The 25,915-nt window shown below is 52.6% G+C and overlaps 2 protein-coding genes across 9 annotated transcripts in view; one reads left to right on the top strand and one right to left on the bottom strand.

The window, feature by feature from the left end:
- The first annotated feature begins 7,226 nt into the window (after nt 1–7,226).
- Nucleotides 7,227–20,523, top strand: DENND2D (DENN domain containing 2D). 2 transcript variants are annotated; one of them, XM_049832777.1, is made up of 12 exons: nt 7,228–7,392; nt 10,956–11,140; nt 11,661–11,773; nt 11,888–11,957; nt 13,079–13,156; nt 13,251–13,391; nt 15,271–15,419; nt 15,583–15,760; nt 16,282–16,323; nt 16,708–16,798; nt 17,245–17,484; nt 18,664–20,523. In XM_049832777.1, exons 1-12 carry the CDS (start codon nt 7,338–7,340, stop codon nt 18,723–18,725), a joined length of 1,404 nt encoding a protein of 467 aa, XP_049688734.1. In that variant the 5' UTR covers nt 7,228–7,337; the 3' UTR covers nt 18,726–20,523. The 2 variants fall into 2 exon arrangements, with proteins under 2 accessions (XP_049688735.1, XP_049688734.1); XM_049832778.1 differs by lacking the exon at nt 16,282–16,323 and having other exon boundaries at nt 7,227–7,392.
- Nucleotides 20,524–21,011: 488 nt separating this feature from the next.
- The window catches only part of CEPT1 (choline/ethanolamine phosphotransferase 1), a 72,886-nt gene continuing 67,982 nt past the window's right edge, over nt 21,012–25,915 (bottom strand). For all 7 annotated transcript variants that reach the window (XM_049832785.1, XM_049832781.1, XM_049832782.1 and 4 more), the window contains one exon: nt 21,012–25,596. In XM_049832785.1, coding sequence (XP_049688742.1) covers nt 25,477–25,596 — 120 coding nt within the window. In that variant the 3' untranslated portion in view covers nt 21,012–25,476. The remainder of the gene's footprint in view (nt 25,597–25,915) is intronic.

The raw sequence follows: 25,915 nt of genomic DNA, 5'->3' as shown, positions 1-25,915 counted from the left end.
TTATTTAGTCTCAGCAGAGAGCTCAGGTGTTTGCTCTTCACTGCACAAGGGCAAGCACCACAACTCAAAGCCCCATTTTGCTCATCTCCGTGTCCACAGCCCCAGGCAGTGCCAGTACCTGCTGGTTCCTAGGAGGGTGTCTAGCCCTGATGTAAGAACTTCAAGGCACTGAAACTCCTGCCAGGGTGCACCATGCTGTTGGCCAGTTACACCCCAGGCAAACACTCCTGGTCTCACTTGACTTTCAGCATCCCCTCAGGTCCCCTTATCTCCATCACATTACTACTTGAAAGGAGGTTGTAACAAGGTGGTGGGTTGGTCTCTTCTCCCAAGTAACAAGCAATAAGATGAGAGGAAACAGCCTCAAGTTGTACCAGGGCAGGTTTAGCTTGGATATTAGTTAAAATTCCTTCACCAAAAGGGTTGTCAAACATTGGAACAGGCTGCCCAGGGAAGGGGTTGAGTCACCATCCCTGAAGGTATTTAAAAGACACGTAGATGTGGTGCTTAGGGACATGGTTTGGTGGTGGACTTGGCAGTGCTGGGTTAACGGTTGGACTTGATGATCTTAAAGGTCTTTTCCAACCTAAACAATTCTATAATTCTATCAAGGACATAAGGCCACCTTAGGTGTCTTCAGGGCCATTGCTCCTCTCCAGTCCCTCCTGTAGAACCGATACTGGTGTCTCCACTTCCCCTCCCAGCTCCTCCCTTATATTCTCACATCCACACCCCTCCTTGCCTTGCCTTAAATGCTTTTACTTGCACCCTCACCTGTCTCCTTTCCCTCTGCTGTCCCCATCTCCCCCTCCTATCTGCACACTCCAACCTCTTCCCCACCTCAGGCACAGTCCCTGCAGGACACTGCCATGCTCAACCCCACTGCAGCCAGAGCAGCCAACAGCCTGTTTGGCTGAAAGCATCAAAGCAGATGGGGACGAGCATGATGTCCTGCAGCCAGACCCGTCCACTGGGACCAGCTGCGTTTCAGATGGTGCAGCCAATACCCCAAGGAGATCCCCAAGGCCAGGATGGTGTGGCTGGCACCTCAAGGGCTGTCTGCACCCTGCCTTGTCTGAGGGGGGCTGTTCCTTCCCAGGATGCTCTGAAGCAAATGGGATCTGCTCTCTTAATGGGACAGCACGTCCCGGAGTCATCCCACATCTCTCTTTAACCCAAGCACCTTTGTTTGGGAACCTCCCTACTGTGTCCCCCTCCCTAGAGAATTTGCTGCATCGGAGGGGCTATGAGAGGAATTGAACCACCCCCAAATCCCAGTGACTCTCTCCAGGTCCCAGTAAACTGGAAAGACAAACCGGTCTGGGGATGTCCAACCGTGGCCCAGCTGCACTCTTTCTCTGCTGCCACCAGGGAGCATCATGGGGACATTCAGTCAGGCTGTCCTCACCCCGGGTCCAGCTGAAATCCTCCAGAAATTGTGCCGAGCTTTGGGAAGATGCTGTTCCCTTTATGCCTGGTCCTTGGTGTCCCTGGTGTCCCCACAGCCAGGTGTGGCCCAGCCCTGCTTTGGATGCATGGGCTTGACCCACCACAGGGTGCCTGCTGCCATGGTTAGGACACCTGGGTGCTGCTCCCTGCCCCATCTCTGCTGTCCCCATTCAGCACCGTGTGACAGCCTTGTGCCTTCCCTGGAGGAAGCATCACCCCAAAATCCCTCCAGAGCAGCTGGGCCAGGACATGGGCTTCAGAGAACAAATGGGGTTTGATCTGTTGACCCAATAACCTGCAAGGAAACAGCTGTGGAAGGGGATGCTCCATCATCCTCCTTGTCCATGTGCATGTCAATGCAGGAGGGACACTCTTGTATTTTTGCAGGGGAAGGCCACCACCTCCAGCCCACTGTGACCAAGGGCCAGTGAGGACCAGGGCTGAGGCTGGTGGTGGCTTTTGCCATGAGTGCATGTGATGGGCTTGTTCCTATCTCTTGAGGGTTAGCAGGTGGCAGTGATCCCAAGAGAGAGATGGGGGGGTCCAGTGCCTCTTAGGCAGGGAGACCTTAGGAAGGGGGAGGACTTCCCCAGCAAACAGCGAGCTGGATGGAGGGACCCACTGCCTGCTCCATGACACGGCCGACGTGCAGAGAGCCCACCCTTTCTGCAGGCTGGAAATGCCCAGGGGATCCCACTGGGCAACAGTGGCCAGAGGCTTCATTCCTGCTCGGCACCTGTAAAGCCCTCAGGGATCTCGTGGGGTAGTAAAAAGCTGCAGGAATGCAAAGTGACGTGCAGGGCTCTCACCCAGCCCTGGGTGCCGCTGAAGGTGAGAAGCTGATTTAATTTTACAACCTGCAAAGCCCCTGGGGAGGTGGACACAGCCAGGCTGGGCACCAGGGCTGGTTATTTTCTGTCCCTGGCAGTGTGACTTGCAAAGCAAAGTGTCAGGGCTCTCCATGAGTTCACATCTTCCTACAAGCCAGGCCACAACCCACATCCCACCCCACTGCCTGGACGAGGAAAGATGCCCTTGGTCATCCCTTTTTTCTGCTGCTCATGACCATGGTCATCTCTTCCTTGCGGGGCGCAGGAGAAGCTGATGTCCTTTTGCACCCCAGCACGGCAACCAGGAGGGATGGGGGGAGGATGGAGGGAGCAGCCAGCAACCGGTTATCTGATCCCGGCAGCTCCGGTGTAAACTTAGCATGGCCTTTTGGAAAGTACTTGCTGTGGTAAAACATGCAGTAAATCACTGTTCTGAATGCCAACAATATTTTGAGATTAGCAAATCTTACAGAGCTCGGTTTGGGGTCGCAATTTGCCAGTGTAACTGGGGGGCTCTTGCCACCCCAGTACCCCCAGCCCCCAAGGATTGCACTGAGCTGCAAATGCTTCTTGTTCCTTGGAGGAGATGAGGTAAGTTCTGGGGTCATCACTGGCCATGGGGTTGCAGGACCCCCACACTCACATGGGTGCCCATCCCGTGCTCCCGAAAGGCAGGACTGACCCTCTGATTTCCCTGCCATCTCCTTCCCAGGCTGTTCAGCCCAGCTTGACAAATTCCCAATTTCCTCCCTTTTTTAATCAAGTAGCAAAACCAGCTCCCACCAGCTGCCCTGGCCCTCTCCAGCATCATCCTGTGCTCCCTGGGGCAAGACACCGTGACCCCCAGCACCATCAGCCCGGTTCCCAGTTTCCCCAGCACCCCCAGCACTGGCAGTTCACTGAACCACAATGCTTCAGGGTGGGGATGCCCAGGACTTTGTAAAAGCCACCCAGGAGGTTGGATCCTGGTGCCACCACCTGCGTCCAGATGTGCCACGAGTTTTCCAAGCTCAGCTGAGATCTAAATCTGCACCAGGGCCCTGCTTGTGGGACAAAGAGGAGGGAGAAGCCCTTTGAACTGAGCAGAAAAAGGGGCAGCAAGTACCCGGGAGCCAAAACCAGGTGCATCCTGATGGAAAATCAGCCATAGGCTTTGCACACTGCAGGAGATTAAGCCCTGAAACACTCTCCCAAGGCCAAAATGGGCCAGAGCTGGCATTTTAACCCAGGATGAGTCACTGGCTCAGTTCGGGGGGGACTGGAGAAGGTCCCATGCTACACCTGAGGCTGGGCTTGCGCTCGACCCTTTCCATCTATGGATGCCTGCTTGCAAATAGCGATGCCAGCCCAGCCAGCAGCCTGTAAACTGAGATGTCTTTGCACCTCCTGACCATTAAATGGCCTCGGAAAGGAACAGTTTCCCCGCACTATATTTGCAAGGGGGCTGCAGCCCAGCACCAATCCTCTCCACCCAACCAGTGCTGTCCAAGCCCCTCTGCCGAACACTACCTCCAAGAAATCCTAAAGGTGGATTGGATTGGGATTAAAACTATCAGGTACAGGGAAAAGTGTCCCTATTAGCTTTGTTTTCTAATTCCTGGGAGCTTTGCAGCCCCCTCTGCAACCACCATGCAAGAAATGGTCCCTAAAGCTTTTTTCATGCAAAAATGTGCAACTTTTGGGGTCTGTGACTTTGACATGGGGCTCTCTGCACCCCAGCAATTGGAGCAGGGAGGACTCTAGGGGATAGGCGTTGCACCTTGCTAAAAAGCTATGATTTTGGTGTCCCATGAAGGTTGACATCTCTCCTTGCCCAGTCTGGCACTGCTTTGCTCCTGGTCATGGCCCAGACTGTCCTGGCTGGCTCTTAGCCACCCTGTCCCTGCAGGTCCCCCTGCACCCACAAGCATCAGGGGGAAGAGTAGCAGGCAGAGGATGTTATGTGGCACCCTGTTTTGGGGAGCTGGGAGTGATCACCAAGCACCGAACAGGGCAGCGAGTGAAGCATCAGTGGCAGGAACAGTGCAAACACAAGTGAACTGAACCCGCACGTCCTCAGCCCAAGCGCAAACCTCCAGAGAGCCAGATAACCCAGAGAGAAAACTCTCTCTTGAGGAAGGTCACCTCTCCCGCAAGGTCTCCCAGAGAGTTTTCTTTGCTCTGGTGCTGCCATCCAGTGGGAGAAACTCCCTGGCATGGGAAAGGCTGGAAATGAGGGCCTTGGGCTCCCTAGCCCTGGGGCAGGGGGGGCATCCACTACCACCAGCCTCGGGGACATCCCTGCCAGGGATGCTGCAGCCAAACCCGAGCCTCCACCTCCAAGCCCTGGCCCTAGCCTGGCTGCAATGGGCAAAATAATAACCGCTCACACACTGCATGCTTGAGCTGCTCTGGTACCTAACACCCTCCTGAAACATAGCAGCCAGCAAGGGGACAGGGAAAGGGTGAAGATGCACAGGGATGAGGCAAGGGGCAGCAAGCTGAGCCTTCCTCAAGAGGAGGAGGAGGCTGAGAAGCTGTGGTGGAAGCAGGGTCCCAGCAGTGAGGACACCCCAGTCCCAGTGTGATGCAGTCCCACGGGATGCTCTCAACGGTGTCCCCCGGCCACAGGATATTTGCAGTCTGAACACAGCATGCCTGCAGAAAGCCGAATTCCAGCATGTATTCATCAGCACTGGGGCTGCAAGGAGGGGAAAAATAAAAAAAAAAACAAACACAAAACTCCCCAGGCTTGGTTCAGGGAAGCAAAATGACTTTGGCAGCGGCAACAGAGCAGTGCAATGGCAAGTGTTGCATCCGTAGTGGCCAGCAGCAGCGAGGATCCCACAATGTGCCCATTTGTTGTCCCGGTGGGCGGCTGGCTTCCCGCAGAAAGGAGCTTTCAGTGGGAATATTCAGAAGTTCAACCTCTTTCAGCAGTGCAAGGTTTGCTGGATTGTGTGCCGGGCACAAAGGGACAGTGTTTCCTCAGGAGCGGGGAGGTTTTGTGACTAGGGACACGTCTCTTTTCTTCCCCACACAGAATCCATCTGAGCGGAGGCAAGGCATTATCCAGGCAGGATCGTAGTTAGAGACTTGCCTTAAAGGGAGAAAGCAGAAAAGATTTGTGTATACGGGAAAAAACTCAAAGAATTTGGGGATTTCTTTTGGCTGAAGGCAGCAGTTGTTTTCCCAAGGTGGCTCTGGTTTCCAGGAAAGCAGGGATTTTCCTCCAAACTCAAGGGGGAAACCCCCTAACTTTTTATTTTCCCTTCATGCCAAGAGGAAATTTCTCCTGGGAATGAGCCCTGTGCACAAACAAACACGTTGCCCTCTCCTCCAGGAAGCACAAGTGCTCTTCCACCCACTCAAGATCAGCCAGAAACCATCCCCCGGACCAGCAATTCCCTGATAACCCCAACAAGGCAGCAGCATCCTGGCTGTGTCAGAGGCACGGACCCCATCGGGGACATGTTTTGAAAGCATCCACCACCTCTGCAAGCTGGCAAAGGCCATTTTCCCCGACTGCAAATCCACCCTTGAGTTCCAGCCCACGCTCGGGAAAGGGAAGGGAATGGGAGGTGTTGCAAAATATGAAAGGAGGATAGTTGGTGTAGGAAATCCGGTCTACATCTGCAAACAGCCATTCTCCGGCATTAGGGCTGAGAACTGTGCACAGCTCATCACACCTAAAGTCCTCATAAATGATAGCTGTGCCCAAAGCCCTTTCTGCATGTTTAATTACTGCCTAAAAATGGCGGAGGAAATATTAGGGGTGTGGACAGGTTATGGATGGAAAAGGGGGATATTTTTTTTAAGATATCACTGGTTTTAAAGAGACTTTCCTCATTGGTGGGTCTGGAGCAGTAAAACTACCCAGCAAAGCCGAGCAGCTCCGCAGGCGTCCCGGCTGCACGCCCGGAATGGGGCGGCTGTCGTATCGCAGCGCTACCGAACTGCTCTCCCTTCATGTAACAAAGACAGATGGCAACCAGCCTGGAGCTCGAGAGCTGGCTGAGGCGGCCCTGAGAGGGGGAATAAATCTCTGCCCGATGGAGAAACGCCAGCCCAAGGGAAAGCACAACCCAGCCAGCGTTCTCAAGTGGAGTCAGGACAAGCTCGCAGCCGACGGCCATGGAAATGAAAGCACAGTGGCATCGTCGGGGCGGCTGGGCTGACTCCCCATCACGTTGCAATGCAGCAGACCCCAAACCCTCTGTCCTCTGGAGGGGACGGGTCAGCATCACCCCCAGCCCCACAGTGGCTGCGCTGGGCACCGTCCCTGGCACCAGTGGGCTCCCAGGGAGAAAAGGGCTTGGAGGAGGCAGGGAGGCCGGAGCGGGGCTCAGGCGGGGGTGCTGGAAGTTTGGGGCTGGGCACTTTGTCCCCCGCGGGGTAGGGCAAGGCCACTGCTTGTCCCCGATGTCCCTGCCCCATTTCCCACCCCGTGCCCAGTCGTGCCCCGTCCCCCTACCGGGGTCCCCAGCGCCGTGTGCGGGGCTGCTCCCACGACCCCCATATCCAGGTCCCTCCCGGGACCTCCGTGCCCAGTGCTCCCGGATCCCTCACGTCCAGCTCCTCCCGGCATCCTCGTACCCAGGGGTGCTCCCGGCTCCCCCATTCCCGGTGTCCCCGGGACCGCCGTGCCCGGGTGCTGTCGGTGCCCGGTGCTCCCGGTGTCCCCGTGCTCGGTGCTCCCGGCTCTTCTGCAACCAGGTGCTCCCGGCTCCCCCTTTCCCCACGTTCCCGGGACCCCCACGCTCCCGGGACTCCCATGCCCGGTTCTCCCGGTTCCCCGCGCCCGGCGCTCCCGGCCCGCCCCCCGTGCCCAGGTGCCCCCGCTCCCGGGGCGGGCTCCCCGGCCGGTGCCAGGTGCCCGGCCCCCCTCCCGCTCCTCCTCTCTCTCTCCTCTCCTCTCCTCTCCTCTCCGCCCCGTCCCGTCCCTCCTCCCCCGGGAAAGCGAAAGCGTAGCGGGCGGAAGCCGAGCTCTCCCCGCCGGGCCGGGCCGGGCCGCACCGCACCGCACCGCACCGCGCCGCACCGGGGCCTCACCGGGGCCGCTCCGCGCCGGGAGCCACCATGGCCTCCATCGGCAACTTCTTCCGACGGAGCCTGCGGCGCTCCGGCCGCAGAGGTGAGAGTCGGGAGGGGACGCCGGGGAGCACAGCCCCGCGCCGGGCTCCGGGAGGTGCCGGTGTCGGTGTCGGTGTCGGTGCTGGGACTGGTACCGGTGCCCCGGGGCCGCGGCTGCGGGAGCCGACGACTGCCGGCGGAGCGGGGACTTTGCCGGGCAGCGCAGCGCGGCCCCGCCGGGTGGGACCGACGGTACGGGCACCGGCACCGGCCCCGTCCCCTCCAGCCCTGCCCGTACGCGCTCACCCTGCGGAGCCCAGCTCGGGCCGTCTGCCCCCGGGTCTTACCGCATCTCCGGGGGCTTGCTCCATCCTCAGGGGCTCACCCCAGCCTCCGGGAGTGCACTCCATCTCCCAGGAGCACACCCCAGCCCCTGGGGGTTCAGCCCCTCCCGGAGCTGCACCCCAAGCCCTGGGAGCCGACTCCGTCCCAAAGGAGTCTACCCCATCCCCTGGGCGTTTTCCCCACCCCCAGGCTCCCCATCACCGCGTCCCCCAAAGCTTTCCCGGCCATTTGCTCACCGAGCACAGCGATGCCAGAGCGTGGCATCGAGGGCATCCGTGGGGGCACAGTGCCCCTGAGGCAGGTCAGTGTCACGGAGTCTTTAGAGGACGGTGCTGGAATTGGTCCTTTGGGATTTGTGAGCTTTTCTGAGATAGAGGATGGATTGTCGGGGTTTTCTGGCCTGCCATATCTCAAGCCACAATAGAGCAGGTTGGGTCAACCTGTGGATTTGGGGGGCTCACTGCAAGCCCCCCGTCCCCTTCACATCTGTTTTGTGGTGGCTGGCTCTTGCTCTGGGTGCGATATATGTTTTTCCAAGCTCAGCAGAAAAGGTTTGATAAAGCAAAAGCCATTTCCTCTTTGCTGGGGCAGGTGGGTGGCTGCATGGCACAGGAAGCAGAGCTCCACCACAAACTGTTGTGCCAGGCCAGGAGATTTCGACACACTGCAGCCCGGGAGTTTTCTGGAAGGAAAGAAACAGGTCGTGCCACATCTCAACATGGGTCTGAGCACAGCCCTCGGCTGATAAGAAAACCCCGCTCTGGTTGGGGAAGCTCGTTGTGCAGCAAAATGTCTTTTTCTTTTAATGCCAGCAGCCCCGGTGCCATTTCCGTGCACCGTGGCAGCCTTTACCCTCTCTGTACCCAGTGGAGGGAGGGGTGAAAATCCACAGCACTGGCAGCCGCTTTCCATGCAGGAGCTGCAGGAGCCCCTTTGCCCCAGCCGCCTGGCTCATGCCCCTCCTCGCAGGGGATGCTCCTGCTGCTGGAGGGGCTGCAGGGTAGTCCCCAAGTCTTCCCTGCTCGGGCTAGAGAAGAGTCATTGGCCAAAGCTCTTGTGACAGTGGCTTACATCTTCAGGACACATGAGGAACTGCATATGCTGCTGGTTTGGGGGAGCACTGAGACCTCTGATGCCACATTAAACCTGTCCAATGCTGCACGATGGTGCAAGGCCCTGTATGTACCCGGAGCTCGTCTTCCAGCTCGGGGATGGGGTATTATGGTCCCGGAGGGATTTAGACGCTGCCAGCAAGGGCTTTGCAACCAGACAGTGCAGGGGAGCATTGCCGGCTGACACTACGCTTTTGGCAGGGCTCGCTGCGCTGGGTCTCTCTTTGGGCAGGCATGTGGGTCCGTCTGCAAGAGGCAGACCTGCAGCCCAGCATGACCAGCCTCCCCAGAGCAGTGGGTTTTACTCGGCTGTCTGAAAACACCATGGACATGATGCAAATCCAGCCCTTGCTTGAGAGTGCATCTTATATTCTCTGAAATGCAGGATGGGACTGGATAGGCAGGATTTAAGCAGACTTTCACCTTACCCTGGCAATCTGCGATGGGAAAACAACCAACGCCGGCATCCAGCAAGGATGGGGGATGCCAGCAGCCCTCCCCACTGCACAACCTGGTTCCCTGGGGTCCCCCCAGCAACAACATCCTACCCCAGTCCCATAGGTGAGATTGGACCACTGAAGCCATTGCTGGAGCATCCCAAGGAGGAGCAGGAGAAGCAAAGCACATCTTGTTGACCTTTTTTCCCTGGCCCAGAGCACCTTGTTGGGCTGTCACATGGGTGATCCCCACTGAGGACAAAGCAGAGGTGTCTGCAGGTGGGTCTCATCCTCAGGGTGCTCCTGGGCCTCCCCTTGCTGCGAAGGGAGCTCTTTGGGTTGAGTATCACCTTACCAAGAGGAAGGACTTTGCATGCGGAGGTGGAGCAGCCTCAGGGTGCACACGGGGGTGTCTTCACACATCTCCCCACCCTGAGCTGGGAAAGGTGGTTTTGTCCCTGGGAAGGGACATCCCATGATGGGACTGTGAGTGTCACCTCCTCAGATGAGGCTCCCAATGACCTGGAGCGAAGGCTGCAAAGGTGTTTCCAGACTAAAGGAGGTGGCTACAGAGCCAGAGGGATACACGTGGTGGGGTGTCCACCAGCATTGCTTTCGGAGGAAGACGTCATGCACAGGGGAGAGGGACAATGGGAGCAGCCAGCCACAGCCATGCCTTGCCCTGCCAAGGTACAGCACAACCAAAAGAGCCCAGGGCCAAACTCTGGGATGCTGGGACAAATTGCAAGAGTCAGTTAGTTCATCCAGCCAACACATTTGATTCCCTGCCTGTTATTCCTAGGAACAGCTCAAGCATTTCTGTTCTAGCTCGCTGCAGTAATCAGAGCCAAGACCAAGCCCGGGACAGTTTCGGTGCCAGGAACCAGGGATTTAGAGACTCGCAAGTGGCTGCTGGGAGAGGCAAATGCTATGGCATGGCCTGGCTGCAGCCTCCCACTGGCACTTAAACTCCTCTCTTTCCCAGCCCTCAGATCTCACTGCCTCACCATGATCATCCCAGGGCCCTTGGAGATGTCAGCTTGGGCTCTTTTCACTCTTACTTCTAGTTTTTCGGGTTGTGACAGCTGACACTCCCCAGCTGTCCTCCCCAACCGGCCGAACAAGAAATGGGATGTAATCTCAAGGAATTGCTTTGGTTTGGGAGCTGTGGTTTAGGGAAAACCCTCGAGTATCTCATTTGCAATCAGCAGTTCCCAGGACTGAGGACATCTGGCAGGGAGAGGTTGGGATTCATCTTGTTGGAGCCTTTGGAGGTGCTCTAACAAGATCTGTGCTGTTTGTTTGCTGTTTTTTTCCCCTAAGGGAATAAAATTGACTGCTATAAAAGCATTCCCACACCTTCCTGCTGATGCTTTCTGCAGAGACCATGTGCTCTCTGCCATCCCACGTGCCGGCTTCACCTGGGGTGTCCCTCTGCCTACTCTGGGACGGGGCAAAGCAGGGTTTGGGTGTCTGACAGCACTTTGATTTTCTCCAAAAGCCTCATAAAAGCCATTTCTCTTTCCTTTCTGTGTCCTGTGCCTGCATGTCCCCAGCTGTTCACTGTCAGGGACCAAACCACCCTTTGCACCAGGTCCCGGTTCCTTCCAGCCACTTTGACTGGTTCATGGGTAGCTCTGCATCTCCTCTCCTGCCATCAGGATACCTCCTGGCTTTTCATTTCACTCTTCTCTCATTTTGGTGTTGTTTGGGGTTTTTTTTTGCTACAGAAGGAAAAGAGGAGGCCTCTGCTGCAGAAAACAACCCCTCACGGATGCCGCAGGGGAAGCCAGGAGAGCGGAGCTCTGTCCTCTATTCTGCTGGACAGTTTTTCTTTGAGTACCTGGTGGTGGTGTCACTGAAGAAGATGTCAGATGGACGTTATGAACCCAAGATAACCTACCAGTTCCCAAAGGTATTTAGTCCCCTGTTTCCTGGAAGCTGAGTTTTCCAAATTTAGAGGAAAAGGGGATGTTGCTCTTTCCCTGTCACTGGAGCCAGGGGAGGAGAACAGAAAAATACCCCATGCCCTTGAGTCACAGACTCAAACCCCAGGGCTTTGCCTTCGTGGGATGGGGTTGCTGGGACCGTCTGTCCCTCCCTGCAGTCCAAGCCCAGGGCCACAAACCCCAGGGGTGCTCCCTGGTTTCCTGTCCCAAAAGGGAAGACCATGGCAGTGAAATCACACCTTGGGGAAATGGCACAGGAGGAGAGCCCCTGTTTGCAGAGGCGCTCTTGGGTGCCTCTGCTTTGCCCCGCTATCCCTGGAGTAAAAGAGTCAAAAATGGGATTTTTAGGAGATGCCTGTTCCAGGGACGTGTGGGCACCCTCTGCTTCGGTCTGAGCTGGGGGTTGCTTTGTGACCTACCCCACCCCACCCCCTGGGGCTATGGTCACCCTCCATCACCCTGACTCTTGTCATTGCTTTGGTCCAGCGTGAGAACTTGCTGAAGGGCCAGAAGGAGGAGGAGGAACGTCTCTTGCAAGCCATCCCCCTCTTCTGCTTCCCAGACGGCAACAACTGGGCTCCTGTCACTGAGTTCACCAGGTACCTGCCACGCTGCGGGGTCTTAGCCATGGTTTCCCACCCCATGCCATCACACCCCTGAGGGCTGTGGGCTGGAAGAGCCATCCTGTTCCCATGTGTTGTCTCTCCTTGCAGCGAAACCTTTTCTTTCGTCCTGACCAACGTGGACGGCAGCAGGAAGATCGGCTACTGCAGGCGGCTGCTGGTGAGCATCCCACTGCCCGTACACCCATTGCTGGGTTGGTGGTGGCCATGTCACCCCATCCCCATCATGGGACATGATGCCTTCTGCCATGCCCAAAGTACAGCTCTTGGGGACGTGCCTTAGAAAGCCATTTGTCTTAGCAAGATGATGAAAAGCAGCAAGGGCGTGCCCAAAGGGATTTCTTTAGAGCTTTCTTCTGCTGGGGCATCAGTTGGATGCTGGATGGAGGCAAGCAGTATTTGCTGTAGACCAGGGCTGGCCTGAAATGCAACCAGGAGATGTGACAGTTGGGAGGTGCCATTCCCTGTATCAGTGGTCACTGCCTCCCCACCAATCTCCTTTCCCTTGGTCGCAGAGGTCAGGACGGCTGCAAATCCCACTCGGGATCAGGATGGCGATGTGCGTGCACCCATCCAGGTGCCAAGGAGCCAGGTGCCCTCAGCCCCGTCCCCAAAAATTGCTTCTGAGCAGTGGCTGCCTTTCTCAGCTCATGGATTTGGCCAGCTTGGGGGCTGCGACGAGCAATGGAGGTCCTCCTTGGCTGCTGATTTACACACAGCCTGCTTAAATGGGGACATAAAGCCATGGAGCCATACGCCAAGGCTTGGTGACTTGCTGGATGCCACCACCATTTCATTCCCTGGCAAACCTGCCCACTTCCGCATCCAGGGCTGAGCTCTGTCTGTTTGAACTGCATGTCTGGAGGGCTGAAAGTGCAGAGAGCAAACAGACCCAGAATAATCCAGTTGGAAAGGGAAAAACAGCCTGGATGCTCATCCCACTGGTCCCTGTTTCAGTAGGAGGTAGGATTAGCCCCAAGGGTGTTGGGGCAGGAGGTCTCAGAGGACACGTCTGGGGCGAGGAAAGTTTGGGAATATGCCAAAAGGGTTTGCACCAAAACAATAAACAACTTTGGCATCTGAATTGCCTTCTCCTGGTCCTGGGCACCCTCTGCTTTTACAGCATCAACTGGGCCTGAGCCTCAGCTCTGAAAATCCAGTGGGTGATTTGGCATCTTGGGGTGGGGGAGCGAGTGGGGCCAGGGAGGATCTCTGAGGAGGGTGTAGAGCTGGTGCAGCGGGGCTGGGAGATGCTCAAAGCCTTTTCCCATCCTCTTCCAGCCATCTGGCCGTGGTGTCCGCCTCCCTGAGGTCTTCTGCATCATCAGCTGCCTGGGCTGCTTTGGGCTCTTCTCCAAGGTAGGGATGTAGTGGCTCCGTCTGGCACAGTGGTGGCCCAGGCAGCCACTCCGTCGCCTGCCGGGGTTTCACAGGTCACTTTTTTCTCCCCCAGATCTTGGACGAGGTGGAGAAGAGGCGCCAGATCTCCATGGCGGTGATTTACCCCTTCATGCAGGGCCTTCGGGAATCACCCTTCCCAGCTCCAGGGAAAACTGTCACCATTAAAAGCTTCATCCCTGAGTCAGGCACAGAGGTTGGTGGGGGTCTCGAGGGCTCAGCGGCACCTCCTGGACTGCTCCAGCATGGAGAGCCCAGGCCACCTCTGGGAGCATCCTCCACACCTGCAGCACCCATGGGTGCTTGCTGGAGCAGTGGGTGGTGGGTCGGGCTGCCAGGAGCCTCGTGCCCTGGGGAAATGGGTGCCATCTCCCTCCTGGTGCAGGAGGAGAGCAGCAAGCAGTGAGGATGAGGATGGAGCTAATCCACAGGCAATGCTGCCCCATCTTTGCAACCCTGCAAAGCAGCATTTTTGCAACTCCATCAGCCTCATCAGCCTCATGCTGGACCTGCAGCACAAAACCTTCCCGGACGCCATTTCTTAACATGTTGGTGCTTGCACAGCCTTTACGTCACAGCGGCATGTCAGGCAGGGGGCCATGGAGCGGGGCTGGCTGCACCCCACTTGTGAGCTGGTGTTCACACCTCCAGGTGCAGCACGCAGGGTTGTTGGGGTGTGCGGGGGTGCCGGGGCTGTCACGGGGTGTCACAGGCTGCAGCTTCCCCTCTGCACCACAGTGCTCGGCTCTCAGCCTTGACACCCGCCCCGGTTTAGCATCACAGGCAGGAAGCTGCTGGGGCGCAGGCATGCAGCAAATCTGGCCTTTACCTGTGGAAAGGAGATCTGATACTGGCACGGTGCCCACAGGGCTCATCTCGCCCACGAACAGCCCAGGCTTGCACAGGCAGAGCCTTTTCTTTTGATTTTTCTTTCTCTTGTGGCAAAGCTGGGGTGGTAAAAGGGGGAGGATGTGCCCTGGCACCTGGTAAAATAACCAGAGAGCTGAGCATCCCAGGGATGCATTCTGCCAGCGTGGGTCTGAGGACAAGATCCCTCCTCTCTAGTGCAATTGAACAGCTGGCTATCAAATTGCAAGAGATTTCTTCATCCAGGAAGGCTTGTGCCTTGGCTTTGCAGGTTGCTCAATGCTCTGGCTGTAGGCCAGGCTGCAGGGAGCGTGGCCGGGGGTGACTGGGGAAGGAGGATATACAAGGACATTCTTCGAAAGAGCTGCGCTTTGGGGCTCCAGGCAGGGGCTGGAGCAAGTTGAGGAGATCAGAGAGAAAACAGGGAAAGGGGTGAAAATAAATTCTGAGTACTGCATGGGCTGGGAGCTGGGGATCGTGCAGGATTTGTGCTGGAAAGGGGCTGTGGAGCCCAGCGAAGCCCTATGCTGCTGGCTGGGAAGATGCTGCTTTGATGGAAAAGCAGCTTGGCACACGGAGGAGGGGGATTTCCCCCTGCCCCGTGAAGCTGGGGAGAGGGGCCAGGACTGTGTCATGAGCTGCACGGTCCTGTTAACCCTTCAGCAGTCACCGTCTCGGGGCTGCCTGCAGCAGGGCAGAGGTATCGACCAGGCTTGGGAGACTCTTGTCTGGGGCAAAGCCAGCAGAATAGACAGACCCCCTGCAAATATCCATTAGATAACTCACTTTTGGGCCATCCTAGCTAGGATGAGGTGAGCTGGCCCTCCCAGAGAGGCTTTTGAGGAAGTTTTTGTGGTTTTTATAGCAAAAGTCACACCCTCATCCCTCCTCCCTTTCCTGGGCAACAGGAAAGCCTTTCCTTGTGAGTGCTGGAGAAAAGAGGCATTTTGGTTAAAAATTCAGTGCCCCAGTAAATAAACCGCACAGTGCACAAATCACCGCTGGCTTCCCCTGCATCCTCAGCACTGCACAGCCCACATCTCCAGGCAGGACAAGATGAAGTTTGTCCCTTACAGAGGGACATGATGCAGATGCTGCAAACTCTGGGTTGTTAATTGCTCCCAAATCACCCTCTTGGGGGGCCAGGGTGGTGGTGGGGAGAAGCATTGCACCTCCTAAGCCAGGCTTTGGTGGCTCTCCCTTGGCAGCTCATTGAGCTCACACGGCCTGTGGACGCCCACCTGGAGCACGTGGAGTTTCAGGCTCTGCTCCAGCGGCTCAGCCCCCACCTCATCCTGCACATCTTTGCCTCTGCCGTGTTGGAGCGACGGCTCATTTTCCTGGCAGAGGAGCTGAGGTGAGTCCTGATCTGTTTATTTAAAAATAAACAAACCAAAACCCACATAAAAACCTCTTGAAGGAGTGCAGGATGCAGCTGAGCTCAGGGTGGGATGCTCTCTCTGAGCAGTGAAGTTCCCTTTTCTCATGCAATGGCACCATGATGGCTCCTTGTCCTGCAGCGTCCTGTCGCAGTGCATCCATGCGGTGGCTGCTCTCCTCTACCCCTTCACCTGGGCTCACACCTACATCCCCGTGGTCCCAGAGTGCCTGCTCGACACCGTCTGCTGCCCCACACCCTTCATGGTCGGCATCCAGATGCGGCACCTGGAGCGGGTCCTGGACCAGCCGATGGAGGAGGTATTTTACCTGGGTGGGGGAAAACATCTGGATGGAGCCTTCAGTTAGTCTGTGACCCTGGGTTTGGGCTGGCTCTGGGACTGGAGGCTCTGGTTGTGCCCTTTTGCCACCCAGAGAGGATGGAGATCGGGGCTTCTTGCATGTGCCCTCCTGTTGGCACCTGGGGCAACAGCTCCGCATGCTCCTGGGTGCTTCTGGCCACCCCAGGACCTGCACCCCTGACCCTGGGGGCTCAGGGAGCTGCTGTTGGCCAGGCTGGCTGTTGGCATCATCCCAACCTTGCAGAAGTGGAGAAAAGCTGTGTGGGGACAAGCCACTCAGTCTGCAGCAAACATGGTCCCTGGGGGGATGCCCAGGGGTCCCTGGGGTCCCCCTGCACAGGTCCCTCCAGCCCACAGGGACTGATCCCTCTCCCACCACCCTCGTGGGCTGCAGACACACCGGCCTGATCCCAAAATGGGTGGGTGGAAGCCCAGATGCCTTAGTAGGGCTAAACCTGGGTGCTATCTGCTCTCTTTCAGGCTCTGATAGTGGATCTCTGTGAAGGGAAGATCCTCCGGGCGGTAGGTCCCCCCGCGCAGGGCATGGGGCTGGGGGTGGTCTCGCCTGGCCTGGGTAGCCCCAGGAAGGGCACCTTTCCCCCTCAGTGCCACATACCTGGCAGCTTTCACATTTTGGGGGCAGAGATATCTCAGTGTCACCCATCCAGGGGGAATGTCGCATGAAAGGATGTCTCCAGCCACTGCATCCGTCTTGTGGTGAGCCAGAGCAGCAGTGGCTGTGTGTTCGGCATCCCACTCCCAGCACCACTGCAGCACTCTGCAATGATAATTAATTAATGAGCTCTGCAGAAATCCCAACTGATGGGCTGCACTAAGTGCTGCCCACTGCCATCTGAGCCAGGTTCCCACTGGTGCTAGGTGCTTCATGGCCCCTTTGCCTTCCAGGTCGGTGATGAGGAGGAGATCTTGCCCATCAAGCTGCAGAACGAGATGCTGACATCTCTGAACAGGCACAACAACAACAACAACATACATAGTAAGGATGTCTCTTTATATATGATAAAACACACACAAGCTGCCCTCCGCAGATGGCCAGAGTCCTTAGCAAAATTATTTTCCTAGAGGGACCTGGCCTGAGAAGTTTCTGCTCCAATTTGCAACAAAATGAAGCCATGGGAGGGAAATCCCTTGGCCTTTCCCCTCTCCTGCAAAACATGAGAGCAGAAGCAACTACTTCTGCTGAAAAAAATCAGCTTTTGCCAATATTTAGCCCACAAAGACACCACCACCCTGGAAAGCAAAAACAGCCAGCGCTCTCTCAGCAAAATTAGTCTGATCTTTGTTTACTGTCAGAGGGAGGTTTTAAGAAATAATTTCTTGGAATGCAAACACAGCCTGTGAACGGGCCAGGTTAAAATAAGACCATCCTTTCCATGTTCAGAGGTCCAAACCCCACCTCTCGTGCTCTGTGTCCTCTTCCAGCATCCGAGCAGGTGAACACACTCGTCTCCGAAGCCTTCGTGCAATTCTTTGTCCGAATGGTTGGCCACTACGCTTCACACATCAAGTGGAGTAAAAACGGCTCGGGCATCTTCCAGGAGCGAGCATTCTGCAAAGCCATCACCTCCAAGACCAACCGCAAGTTTGTGAAGAAGTTTGTGAAGACGAACATGTTTTCCCTATTTATTGAGGAGGCAGAAAAGAGCCGGATCCCACAGGAAGGTAAACAGCCCTGTGTGTCCTTCCGTCTCTGGTCATGTGAGCTTTGCAAAGTCCTGGGCTATTTGGTTAAGGGAAAGAGATGCCCCATGCCCGGAGAGGAATGCAGCTCTAGGCTGAGGATGCTCAGGGCAGCGAGTAGCACCCATTTGCTCTCAACAGCTGCATTTCTCTGTCCCTGTCAAACAATCAAAAAAAATCCCTGAGCATATTTCAGATCTTGTCGCTTGACTGGGGACAGGGCAGGCTTACTGAGAGCGCAGTGTTTTTAGGCAAACATGCCAGGAGCTGCGCAAATATTTGGCTTGGACGCAGGCAGCAGCTGGGAGCCTGGCTGCGTTGCCTGTGAGCCCTGACTCATCTCTGCCACCGGCCCCGACACAGACTCGTGGTGGTCCTTCCCCCTTCCAGGGGATTTACAGGGCACTGAGCAGAGCTGAGCCTCCTCCCAGCCCATGACGAGGACAAACAGGCATGACAAAGGTTGAGGAGACCACCCAAAACATCCATCAGTGGCCAGAGACATCCTGGCCTAGGGCATCCACCCCCCCGCAAGGTCTTGCTGCCCTCGGAGACAGTGCAGTCCTTGCACTCTATCAGCGACTGCCGCATAGGAGCAAAGCAGCCATCCCCTCGGACGGCACCACATGGCAGCCAGCAGCACATGGTGCCCGTGGTGGGTCCCTCTCCGGCTGGTCTGCAGCCTGCGGGGGAACTCGGGGCCTGGCTCTGCCTCGGTTGCTGCCTTCTCTGCCCTTTTAGGTCAGACTTTATAGGGCAGACATGGGACCTGGGTCTGCCTGGGATTGGCAGAGAGGGATGGCGCAATGCCAGCTTTCTCATTATATTCCCAGTCTATGTCACCTTTTTGGCTATTCGCATTCCCAGGGTCTCCCGCTTTCTCTCTTCCTCGCTGGTTGGAAAGGAAACACAAAAACTGAACAGGAGTGTGTGGGGGTTAAAAACTTACACTAGCCCAGCATAATAAAGCCCATTTCGGGTAGGTGAGAGGGATGCATGGAATTGCAACAACCTCAATTTCACCTGGGTCCTGTTGTCCACAACCTGGCATGGTTTGGCTCCCAGGGTGCATATGCACTCCCCAGGACTCGGGCTGTGCAGCTCTGTATCCTCCCCAGCCTGAATGCCTGCATTTCACTAACAATCTTTTCTCATCCACAGCATATTTCCAGCAGAAAATAACAGAGTACCACGAACAGAAGAAGCACCGAAGGGACTCCTGAAGTCCAGCCTGGGAACACAGGAGCAGGGCTGAGATGGAGCAGGTCCCCGCCAGCACCACCACACTGCACAGACTCTACGCGTGCCCCGTCCAAGGGCAGAGCATGCTGGACTCTTCTGGATCTGTCCACCAGTTCCTACCCATCTGTGACTCATGAGATGCGTGGGCAGCACCAAACACCAGTTTCTACCCTTTCTTTTTCCCTCAGGGCATCATTGCACTGGAAAACTCTTTTGCACAGAGCTAGCAAGCAGGCTGTGATTTCTTTTCCGATCTTGCTAGCAACAGGGACAAACTGTGGCTCACAGTGCCTGGCTCTGCGCAGAGTCTTTGGCCCCATCAGGACCTCATGCAGTGAGGGAGGGAAGTCAGGGAGCTGGCTGCAGGACAACAAAGGTGGTAATTGTTAGAGAAAAAAAAGGACAAGTAGGAAATAGTGTTATTTCTAATTAAAACAAACCTAGGTTTTGCAAATAAGTGACATCCTATTGAATAAGTTTCAGAGGTTTCTATTATTAATTACTGTTTCACTTTATCTTCTGTTAAAGATATGCTCATTGTTAAATACCGGCAGGAACAGTTGCAGTGGATTTTAGTGGTTTCCTCTATAGCAGCTGCCTGCTTTGTTGGTACCACTTAGAGCCCAGTTTAGCTCTTTAAAGAAACAAAAATATTCTTTTCCAACAGGTTATTTATTTGTGCTGTAAGCAAACTGTGAAGGCCACAGGGCTGTATTTTGTAGTGGAGGGAAACAGCTGATCAACAGCTTTGGGTAGGGAGGAAGTATGTGTTAAATCCAGTAGTAAAACATGTCGACATCGTCCTTGTTTCTGATTTTGATGCCAACTTCTTTAAAAACCTTGCAGTTCATTGAAGCACTGTCTCTGAAATGTGATGTCTGCAGCAGATTTAAAGGTAAATTATGGTTCTCCCCCTTTCCTAATGCACTCATCCAGGGAATAAATATTGCAGCAGGGGAAGCTGGTTCTGGCTGCATATCTGCCTGGTTCCTTCCCAGACAAACCAGGGCCAGACACTTCGCCCAGCAAGGGCTGGGGTCAAAGGCAGAACTTTATCCTCCCCACTGGGATGTTACAGCCAAGCTGCCGTATCAGTCAGTACCCACTAGACAAGTGTACACATGTAGATGTTGTCAAAAATACAGTTTAATACAACTTTTGCAGTGGTAATGAATGTCACGGTGAGAGATTTTACATAAACACTAAAAAATAAGCAGGCTGACTGCCAGACAGCTTTTGCTTTTGGAGCTGTTGAACATCTAACAAAACCAAGGCAGATGTAAAAGGCATTTATTTTAGAAATAACTACTTGTACAGTCATGCACAAATGTAAGTGACAGAAACACAGTCGGACAGAGGGTACAAACAGAAGAGCAATGAAACTCTCTAACCCCACTGAAATAAAATTGTTGATTTTTGTTCAGCCCCATGTGTGTTTGGAGGGGGGAACAAGAATTATTTGATAGAGAAAAAGGGGATTTTTGGCACTGTGGGTATCCTCTGGCTCCACGAGTCCCCCTCATGGGTAGAGAGAGAGTTACAGGTTTAACTACAGGAAATTAAAGGTTAGTGGTCTTTTTCTGTGGTTTTTTCATTTTAAAAAGTTCACCTGCCAGCAGAAAATTGTGTGTGTGGAAAATCAAGAGCACCTATCAAGAATTGTCCCTTTTGAAAAGGCCACTTTCCTCCCGCTTCTCCTGCTTGTTCATTACCATTTTGAGAAGATGCTGACCTTTTTGGTCCTTGCTTTGGCAGTAGCTCTTTAGAAAGGAAGAATTAGAAATCACATAAGGGACTGGATTGTGCGGCTGCTTAATTCCTGCCAGAGAAAAATGTAATAGAAGGTTATTCCTTAGCTGCTGAAAACAGATACACAAAAAATTATCCTTAAATTTAAAAAGTTGTTCAAATGTAGCCCATGCTGTAGATGTCAGCAAGGGTTAACTACAGCGAGTTAGAAGGGTTGGTGCTACCTTGCCTGACTGCTGAACAGAGAATAGGTTGAAATACAATGTTAAGTTACTTAAAGCACTTTTCCTTTTAGTATTGTTATGGAAAAAGGGACCTAGATCCATTCCCAGACAAGCATCCTTTGGGAAGCACATCAATTCTTAGCTCAGCTTCTCAGCTGGCTACAGGAAGACAAAAAGACAGAGTAACAGGAACAACCAGGCACTTTTCTAGCACTAACTTCTCTCCCCACCATCCAGCAGCAGCTTCAGAGCTACAGGTGGTGGGTGAAGATGCTGGAAAGAAAGAAAACAAGCCCAGGGGCATCATTTACCCCAGGACTCCCAAATCTCCCCCCAACCTCCTCTCACATCTTTTCCCTTTCAGTATGCTGTTACTCTTCCCAACAGCTCTGTCCTCATTTCCTAAGCCTGTGTGACTGATGTCATTCCTGATAGCAAGTTTTAAGGGTTTCTTGAGTTGGGTTGGCCTGAACATTGAAAAGCAGCTTGATATTATCATGCTTGCTTATCACTTGACTGGTACAATCTGGCAAGAGCTTTAATGCCCTGAAGGTGGACAGACTGCATATTGCAAGAAGTGTGCATGTCCCTATGATCAATCAAGATTGGTGAAGAAAGAAGACACCGTACTGAAAGGGCAGATGCTGAATAAAATACCCTATTTATTCCTTTGAACTCAGTCTGCCTCTCTTAAACCACCTGTTTGTAGGTGGACACACTGTGTTTGCTGCTAAAGACACTGGAGTAACTCAGCTGCTGTTTGCTAGGAGCATGGACAAATCCAGCTGGGCTCAGGTCACATTGCAGCATATCAGTAAAACTCACAGCATATTTCTAAATCCTTCTTCCTGCTCAAGATCTGTCTAACACTTGAGCTAAGTCTACAACAGTAAATAACAGTGCAAAGAAATGTTTCCCTGAACTGGAAAGTGCTCATTTATTCTGCTAAATTATTAATGTAGTTCCCAGCATAGTATTAGCCAACTCACACTCATACAAACAACTCCCAGGCATGGTTCAGGAGTCGGCTCAGGAATCCTGATTTGCAGTTCAATTCCTGCTATGCAGCTGCCCTGCTTGGAAGATAAATTTTATGTTATGGCATGTGTCACCCTCTGCCAGCTGGCCTCAGTGCCAGCAAACAGTCCTGGGCATATTTAACCTACCAGAGTCAATACAGTCATTATTGCTAAGTACTTTCAGATTGCTCCAGTACAATAATAGACACAGCTCCTACTTCAGATCACTTCCCACCTGGCTCTAACCTCTGAAAAGTGCTGCAGTCTTCACCTCCTGCTTTTGGGAAATGATTAAACTTCTAAGCAACTCCACTCCAAACTCAAAGATGGGGCATAGAAGCACTGAATATACCTGGTGCATGCAGGGTAGGAAAGAAAGAAGAGAAAATACTAGTATGAAACAAAACTGACACTCAAATGAAAGAGAAACAGGCCCTGAGGTATCTTGGCCTGTCTCTTTCCTATGTTAAAATCCTCGCCAAAGCAAGGGAACTCCTTTATCAGTTCGTAGAAGAGGCAGCAGCACTCCAACACCATGTGGAAATTTTCAGTTTGCCTTTACAGTTTTAGAGGAAAACTTGCTTAACAGAGAACAGGTTGTATTTGTTTTGAAGGGAGTATACTCAGATGCAGGTGTTCCAGGAAGCTCAACAGGCTGCTGTTGCAAGAGCTCTTCCTTCTAAGTGCCTTCTGAATGTAACAGAAAGTGAAAAAGCCTGTCACGAGATCGGGCTGAACCTACAAAAATTCTGTTCACCTTATCAACTCCTTGAGCAGCCTTAGCTCTACAAGCATATCTAAGATAACCCATGATCACAAGACAGTGCTGTAACGTACAGGTGCCACAGTAAAGTTCATGTATTCCATTATTTATTACAGGCATTTATACAATACCTACAACCATAGCAACACTTTATATGGCTTGGATTACAAGCAGTAACTATTCCCTGGTAACACTGAAACTTTATCAGGATAGAAATGGGAATTTTTTCCTGGCTGTCTAAACATGGAAGGCATTCAAACTTTCAGGTAGTGAAAAGCTGAGGAAAAGGTGCCCTATTGCATTTCCTGAACATCAACAGGCTTTAGCTTAGAGATGTTTCTTAAATGGAAGTTTGGTCCTAGACAATCCTTTAAAGACTCCAGTTCTTCACTAGTCTTAACTATCAGTGACAAATTATATAGAGCAGCTTAAATCTTAAACCCCTGAAAACTGAGAGCATGATCTCCTTATCTGCATCTCTAGAAAACCACTCACACTCCAGGGAGGGACTTTCCAAGCAACTAAGTTTTGCACCCACTTCATGCCAATGAAAAGAAACACATGGTTTGTGAAAGGGGAGACAGGCCCTCAGCACCTTAAAATCCTTCCAGCCTTTTGCCTTGCAGACTTTGTCTTGCTCACCACTTGAAGGGCAGCAGCAGAGGCTAGACTACCTAGATCAAAGCTTCACCCAGCTGAATACAGATAAAACTAAATAAACTAGTTATCTAAATTCCAGATGTATCTAAAACTGTGATACTGAAGAGACAGCTGCCACCTTACACACTGAAGATGCTCCCAGTATCAAGACACTGGGACCATAACATTTCCAGGACACTGAACTCTGCCCCATGTACATGGTCAGGATGTGGGAACCACTCTCCCTCAGGCTTCAGCCTGGCAGGGACCCTTTGGGAACCCCCAGGGCAAAGTCCCCCAAAGAGCCCTCAGCTGCACTTGCCATAAAACAGCTGCTCACAAGCATGCAAATACCTGGAAATTCAAGGGTGAAGTGGGGAAGCCTACATTAATTTCTCCTCATTCCTAAGACGTTCCTCCTTTCCCCAGTGCCCCAGTCCTGAGGCATGACCTCTCACTCACTTGTTGAAATGGTATCACCCCACAGGAAGGAACCAAAACTCTTCCAACCAGAGAAGACACAAGACAGAGCACGTCCACGTGCTAAATGTTCGCCTAGAGAAGCGAGCATCTCAGTTCCACTTCCTGCAACATCTCAAACAGAGGCCAGGCCCTGTTCTTTCCTTGCAGAGACAAACACTTCAACAACTAAACTGGAGCCATGCTTCTGTGTTCTTTCTCTAAGCCCAAGCAGTCCTGTGTCTCTGCAAGGACACAATGCAGGAAGGCTGACCTCTCTGTCCATGATAGCCTGACACTGGGTACTGTTCCAGGCAGGTGGAGGAAGGGGTTTAAAAGCACTCCAGTCGCTGAAGGAACTGGATTTTCTCTCCCCTTCTGAGCACATTTTCCAATCGCTAGAGTATCACAGGAAATATATGTCACCACTTCCTGCAGCCAACTGGGGTTTTCATTTATTGTTGTTGGGATTTTTTTGTTTGTTTGTTTAAGTGAGCTGTGCTTAATGCCTTCAAAGAAGAGACACATGCAGTTGTCTTCAGGTACTGCTGTAGCTCTGGGTTCCCAGTAGACAGAGGCATTTTCTTACCATCTTGAGTGAGATGCTTCAAGGTCAGAGGGCTAGGATTTCAGCCACGAAGTTCCTAGCATTCCCCACCATCTCCCAAGCAGCTCCCTGATAGCCATGGCAGATCCTGCTCTGGAGACACTCCCTTTGCTCTGTACAGCAAGCCTAGGCACTTTTTTCAGGGTCTGAAGTTCCCCTCAATGCTAGGGCCTGTGGCACACATTGCAGCACTTCACTACTGTGTGATTAAACCCTCCATTAAATCTAACTTAGCCTCCCTGATGCAGTTCACCACATTTAAAAATGGTATTAAACCAACAGCAACAAAAAAAAACCAACTCCCACCCCAAACTTACTGCACTATGTAGCAGCAAAAGCTCTTGGAGATCCTGGGATGACAACACTATACACATAAAAGCATATAAAACTGCTTTCTAAATAGCAGGCAGGACTGTAGCCTAAGTAGGACAGAGCAACACACACATCTGAAGACAACTGTTGCTCTCAGAATTCTTATTTATTAAGAGCAGAAAGGAAATTTTGCTTAAGTTTTATACATAAAAAAGTAAACAGTAAAATTTTCTTTTTATAGTCTTTCCACTGAAGAAAATTGAGAAATAAGTTGTCTTTTTAGATAATGTTTATTTAAAAAAATAAAATTAATTGACAAAGATACCACACTATTTTGCATGCCGGTCATCCCTTCTGCTTGCAGAACCCTGTTCAATGCATTATTCTTTAGCAAGAAACCGCTTTATCAGCAATGCATAAGCAAAAGAACCACATCAGTCTGGACTAAAACCTTGACAGCTGCTTCAGCTACACAAGCTAGTGCGATATCTCTGTTTTACCAGCTCAGGTCTTTAGTAAATAAATTTCAAGTGGACACTAAACAAGTATTTCACTAAGAGATGATGAAATATTAAAATTAAAAGCAAGTCGTATTGCAGCTGTAATTATACTACATTAGAAACTTCAGTTGTTGGGGATCCATTCACCATATATAGATTATTTTGTAATCAAGGTAATTACAAAGACAGAGTATTACTCCCTGCATGCTTTCCCAGGCTTTGAACCAACGGAGTTGACTACATGTAGAGTTGACTAGGGTGTACTTGGAATTCACTCTCTCAGGCAGGAGACTAGTTAAGGAGTGTTACTGATAACAAAGAATAAAAGTTATACAACATTGACTATTATAAATTATGTTGTTCTTATCTGCTTTTTGCCTTAGTCTCCTATGTATCTTCACATCTGTTCATGTAGAAAACCAACTCTTTCTTATTTCTCCTTATGGTGACTTCCCATTTACTAATGGTGATTAGAATGCGTGGAGGATGACTTGATTCGGAATACGTAGATGTGCAGATGGGAAGCAATCTGATTGCACACACTGACACAGTATCGAAGCAAATCAAAGAGAGAAAAGATCTGCCACAGGAAAAAAAATACACACATTTAGATCTATGTTTTCATATCAGAGTATAATGCCACCTGCATACTCCAGAATAAAAGCACTGGGGTCTTCTTTTCACTGACTAAATCTCCAACTCTGTAGGAATAATCACTCAGTGAAGAAAGAGTTTCTAGGCATGCTGGGCTTTTTTCCAGCTTTGTAAGAATACAGACTCTTAATTCTAGAGTCAGAGAGGGGAAACCAGTTACAGTAGCTATACAGATACTGTGAAATTCCCCATTAACTCCGAATGGTGATAACAATACATAAAATACCAATTTTATTAAAAGGTTA

This window comes from Accipiter gentilis, chromosome 29, assembly GCF_929443795.1.
Source record: "Accipiter gentilis chromosome 29, bAccGen1.1, whole genome shotgun sequence".
In the NCBI taxonomy this organism is placed as follows: domain Eukaryota; kingdom Metazoa; phylum Chordata; class Aves; order Accipitriformes; family Accipitridae; genus Astur; species Astur gentilis.
Note: the sequence above shows the minus strand (reverse complement) of the source record. Positions and strands in the feature narration are given on the sequence as shown.

Coding starts and splice junctions, on each gene's coding strand:
- DENND2D (XM_049832777.1), top strand. CDS start 7,338: ATGGCCTCCATCGGCAACTTCTTCCGACGGAGCCTGCGGCGCTCCGGC. Junction 11,774..11,887: donor CCTGTCACTGAGTTCACCAG/GTACCTGCCACG, acceptor CTCTCCTTGCAG/CGAAACCTTTTCTTTCGTCC. Junction 16,324..16,707: donor AAGGGAAGATCCTCCGGGCG/GTAGGTCCCCCC, acceptor TTTGCCTTCCAG/GTCGGTGATGAGGAGGAGAT.